The sequence below is a fragment of the Pezoporus flaviventris genome, unplaced genomic scaffold, assembly GCF_033815535.1.
Source record: "Pezoporus flaviventris isolate CSIRO_AGI_PZ_B2104156 unplaced genomic scaffold, CSIRO_AGI_Pfla_v1 ptg000116l, whole genome shotgun sequence".
In the NCBI taxonomy this organism is placed as follows: Eukaryota; Metazoa; Chordata; class Aves; order Psittaciformes; family Psittacidae; genus Pezoporus; species Pezoporus flaviventris.
In genome coordinates, this window is record NW_026892664.1 from 3,390,365 (window position 1) to 3,396,012 (window position 5,648).

General features: G+C 44.8%; 1 protein-coding gene across 1 annotated transcript; it reads right to left on the reverse strand.

The window, feature by feature from the left end:
- Window positions 1-4,043: 4,043 nt before the first annotated feature.
- Window positions 4,044-5,003, reverse strand: LOC133282306 (olfactory receptor 5AP2-like). Its single transcript, XM_061478339.1, has one exon. It carries the CDS (start codon window positions 5,001-5,003, stop codon window positions 4,044-4,046), a length of 960 nt encoding a protein of 319 aa, XP_061334323.1.
- Between the last annotated feature and the right edge of the window lie 645 nt (window positions 5,004-5,648).

Genomic DNA, 5,648 nt, shown 5'->3' on the forward strand with positions numbered 1-5,648 from the left:
TCGGAATCCCTCTGCCTTTCGGAACTCAACTGGGGTGGTGGGGGAGCAGGGAGTTGTGCCTCCTCCGCTGCACCTTCTGATGAAGAAGGAGGGAGAGAAAAGGAAAGGGGGGCGGGAAACCCTGCGCTCCGAGCACAGGGAGCGCCCTGCGGGTTGGGGGAAACGAGTTATAATATTCTCCCGGCCTCAACAGACCGGGGACCTCTGTTCCTAGTTTCTCTGTTGCTACAGCTGCGATTTTCTTTTACGCCTTGTATTTTTTTATACAATTTATTACTTCTCTCCAAGGCTTACCAAGTTTCCTATCATCATCAAGCATCGAGTCGAATAACTCATCACCAAACTTTTGCCACTCACTCTCCTCAAAAACTGTATTAGGATCTACAAAAAATCCCTTAGCCTTCCCTACAGCCACTAGACCTGCTAGCTGCTTTAGAGTCTCAGGCTTAATTCCCCGCTTTTATAAAAAGCGCTGTAATAAATCAGGGGCTACCTCTCGGTCCATTTTCATGGCCAGCCTTTTCCAGATCAACCTTTTCTGGATTGTCCTGTAACCTCAGTCTCCGAATAGTCCTCCCGATGCAGCAGTGTCTGGTTCGCCCCAGCGCCGGCCTCCTTTCGGTCAGTCCAAGCACCCGGGTCCGTCACGCCACCTCAGTAGCACTGCCCGCGATCCCCGGCCGCTGCTGCCGGTGCCGCTCACTCGCCGTTCTGGGTCCCTGTTACTCAGGGCCCTGTATTCTGGGTCCCCATCAACTGGGGCCCTGTATTCCGGGTCCCCGCTAACCGGGGCCCTGTAGTCTGCGTCCCTGTTTGGGCGCCATTTGTTAGTGGCGAGGAGAAGCAAGACACGCCAACCCAATATGGGTGATAAGCAAGCTTCTACTTTATTTGTGGCGCACTTCGCTTAAATCCGCGTGGTGTTTAACGACGCCTACTAGTCACAACAGTATTGGTTAGTTCTACACAGCTTCCTTCACATTCTCCTCCCACATCTGGTTTCCGGTTACCTGTGAGGCCTACACCTTGTTTTGCTCACACAAGGCCTCTAAGGATCCATGGCCTTGCTCTTGGAGCCATTCTGCAACAAATATTTTTTGAGATTGAAAAAAAGAATTAAATCTTTATTAGCTTTCACTTTGGAAGCAATTTGTTTCAGAAGACAGCTAAGAGGAAACTCATGATGAGTGCACGCAAGCTTGGAGCAAGAGAAAGTCCCAGTCCCAGGGAAACCCCAGATTACACGTGCATGACTTCACATGCAAGGGATATTTTCCCTTGGTTTTTGATCATCATTCTGGTCTTCAAATCACATTTATCAAACTATTTGAGATCATTCTCAAAGGATGAAATACACATTGGTAAAATCATGATTTATACCTTTGTGAGCTCCAGCATGCTGAAGCATCCTAAAAGCATGGGCATTAAGCTGCTTGCTTGAAAGCTGAGTTGGTGTTAAAATGTGCTGATTGCAAAGGCTGATTTCTTAGTGACTATATTCTGCTGACAATCTGAACTGTTGCATTTCTTTATAACAGAATAAGATTCATCCTCATTTAACTCTTGAATAAATCAGTGTATCTTGCTTAAGCTGCCTATGTAACAGAAAAACAACCTGCATCAGACATTGCTCCATCTTATCATAAGGAAAACCCACATTGGTAAGGCTGTTTTCTGACACAGCTTTGCTAAAGAGGCAACTAGAACATGCAGACACAAGCCCACTACCTCAGTGCAGGTGAAGCTCTGCTTTGTGTTGGTGTTACCTCCTGTGCCTTCCCTCTGCCACTCAGTGATGGGAGCCAAGGGTTTATCCCCAGTGCAGCAGAGAACATCTACATCTACGTGCCGGGATCAGCTCTGTTAAGTACCTGATGTGAAGAGAGGTGAGCTCCTGCCAGACTCCAAGAGCCCAGCTTGTGGTGCTGGGGCTATAAATACAGTTGCATGTGCTCTGCTGGAAGGAAGCCTCCAGGGCTGCTCATGCTTTCCCAGAGGAAAACAAAGGAAAGGGAAACCAAAGGGTGTGAAATCAGCTCTGAAAGGCATTGTGGTGCTTGGGCATCTGAGAATCATGGAGTTGCTGAGCTATCCCTTATCACAGCTACACAGCAGCACTGATGAGCAGCTTTCGTGGTGTTTCTGACACACCTGTGGGGAATGCAAAGTTTTTTGTCTGTTCTTGGCCACAGAATGAGAATGAGTTTAGAGCCATTTCAGATCTTACAGAGGGTCCCAAAATGGAACATGATGCACAAGGGACTCCCCCTCTGGATTTGCTGCTGTCCCTCTGTGGACACTTGAGAGCCCAGTTTTCCATCCCCAGTGTGGCTATCTACATGGTAAATCCAGAGGAGGCCATGAGGATGATCAGGGGCTGGAGCACCTCCTGTTTGAAGATAGGCTGAGGAAGTTGGGGCTCTTCAGCCTGGAGGAGACTGCATGGGGACCTCATAGCAGCCTTCCAGTATCTGAAGGGGGCCTATAAGGATGCTGGGGAGGGACTCTTCATTATTAACTGTAGTGATAGGACAAGGGCTAATGGGTTAACATTTAAACAGGGTAAGTTTAGATTGGCTCTAAGGAGGGAGTTCATTACTGTTCATTATGTAGACCCTTTCTCTGCAAAGATTGAAGCAGAATCATGCAATGATGATCTCAGTATAAAATGTATTTCCAAAACCTCAAGCCTGTTTCATGTATTGCTGGACTTCACAATTGTGTTTCTCCAGTACCTCTATTTTGAGGTCAAACTTGGGCTTTTTGAAGCTGCATGATTCCATACCTATAGTCTAAGCAGAAATATCCAATAAAATAGATTGGAAGAAAGCAAGGTTTAGTGAAGTTTTTAAAGGAAGTTCTCTGATATCAAAGGTTTCTGTCCTGCAAATTCTATAGAGTTTAATGATGTAGGGTCTGGCCCCTTCATTGACTGCAGGTAGAAGCCACGTTCCCCTTATACCTAAGACAGTCTCCTTTCATATCATTGTTTTTCAGAGCACATAAACAGTCTCTTCACCATCCACATACTTTCCAAATATAAGTTAATTCTCAGTCACAACAGCTAAAGGAAAGATATTTTCCCCCATCAGTGTGCTTTGGCTTCTTTCAGACCCAGAAAGCTCTCAATTACCATTGATTCTGTTCAGCATTGTGTTTCATCTATGGAAGCTTTCTACAGAATTAATTCTTATATGAAATAGACAATTTGGTTTCCTGGTGGGCTTTAGCATGAGCTGGGCATGGACATGGGATGTGTGTGCTGATGTCCAGCTGGAATTCCATTTCTCTCACTATTGAAGTAAACAGCACTGCAAATGAATGTAAAACTCCACTTAAAATGAATGGGAGACCCCCTGATGTGCCCAAATTGTCCTTTACACTGAGAAGTATCAACACAGTTCATCATCCTGTATTATGAATTATATTGTCTACAATTTCTTCTTTGAAGTGAAATTTATTGTGAAGCTGCAGACTGGGGTGGGATTCCTCATGATATTCAAAGGTGCAGCTTGAGTTCTTGATTCCCACCAACTTCTTCTCTTTGGAAGGCACAAACAAATGCAATCAATCTTTTGAAGCCTTTTCTCTGACTCTTTTTCAGCAAGCAAATGTAAAACTACACTGCCTCTTCCCTCCCACCCCAGCAGCTTTAACAAAGAACTCACAGGTAAGAGTGAGGAACTCTACTGGAGCTGAGGAACAAGGTCAAGAATCTTGGAATGAAAATACACATTTATGAATGACAAATGTTTAATATGAATAAAGCTGATTGGTGTTTCCTGTGAGGAAAAGAGGCCTGGGATTATTGAGGGTAATTTCTTCTTCTAGGAGCGGGCCTGCGAAGTGAAATGAACTTTGAGGCTCAATCTCCTCTTGGTTTTCTTCCAAGAATGGTGTGATTTGGGGGGTCTGTTTCTCATTCAGTACTATCATAGACTTTTGTGCAGAAACTGTGGAAGAACTTCCGTAAAGTCATGAGTATCAGTGGAAAATCTCAGTATTTCAGTGCCCCATTGGCTTTCACACTGCCCATGGACTGTTCATGTCCCAGATGACAGAACTCTTCTATGTTGCCAGTGGCTGAAGAATGTTCTCCCGCACTTCAGCAGAGCCCCCTTCACCTCCTTGTTCCTCAGGCTGTAGATGAATGGGTTGAGCATGGGGGTGACCATTGTGTAGATGATGGAGGCCACCTTATCCAGGCTCCTGTGACTAGAGGGAGGTTGTAGGTACATGAAGAATGATGTCCCGAAGAACAAGGAAACAGACATCAAATGGGAGGCACAGGTGTGGAAGGCTCTGGCTCTGCTCTGTGCTGAGCACACCCTTAGCACAGCACAGAGAATAGAGATGTAGGAGAGTAAAATGACCATGCTCGTGCCCACCACGTTGATGGTGACAAAGGCAAAGATGACCATCTCACTGCTGTGGGTGTCAGAGCACACGAGCTTTAGAACAGGGACAACATCACAGAAGAAGTGGTCAATGCGGTTGGGACCACAGAAGGAACCTCCAAACACGCACCATGTGTAGATGATGGCACTGAGGAAGGCGAATAGGTAGGATGATGCTATCAGCTGCCAGCAGACACGGCTGGAGATGATGGTCACATAAAGCAGGGGCTGGCAGATAGCAACGTGCCGGTCATAGGCCATCATGGTCAGGAGGTGACACTCAATAGCAGCAAAGAAACCAAAGGTGAGGAACTGCATCATGCAGCCGGTGAAAGAAATGGTTTTGTCCTCTGATAACAGGTCTGCCAGCATCCTGGGGGAGATGACTGTGGAATAGCAGATGTCAGTGAAGGCAAAATGGGCGAGGAAGAAGTACATGGGGGTGTGGAGGCTGGGAGACACCCGAACCAATGTGAAAATGGCAAAGTTCCCCACCAGAGTGACAATGTAAATCACTAGAAACAAGACAAAAAGAGGAGTCTGCTCACATGGGCTGTCTGCAATTCCCAAGAGGATAAATTTAGTCTGCGTGTGATTTCCTCTCATGACCAGGTGTTACCTCCTGAGGCAAAAGGAAGAGAAACATCAAACTGTTCGAAAATGGACATTGAGATTTGGACCATATCTAACTCCAATCAGTGACCATTTTAACTGCCATAGAATAACTGCAAATAGAATTTTCCATTATATTTTCTAACCAAAATTATATCTATTTTATGTTTTTCAGATAAGGTGTTTAGAAAAGAACATGGAGTTTCTTGAAGCAGAAAGGGGCATTTTTGTTTTTCTTTGGTGGAATAGTTAAAACACCGGAGTTACTCAGGCACACGTGTTTTCAGGTTTGAGCAAAGATTCAGATCTATATTCACTTTCAATTTGAAGGCAATTTGTATCAGAAGACACCTCAGATGAACCTCATAGGATTGCATTTAATCATGGATCAAGAGAAATTGTCAGTCGCAGTGAAAGCCCCACTTACACATGAATGACCTCCAGACATTTTCCCTCAGCTTTTAGTTATCATTCCAGTCACCAAATCACATTTACAAAACTATTTGAGATCATTTACATCAAATAACATTGACATTGGTAAATTCATGATTTATACACTTCTGGGTTACAGCAGGCTATAGCATCTTAAACATATGGGCATTAAGTTTCTTGCTTTAAAAAGGAATTTATGTTCTAACA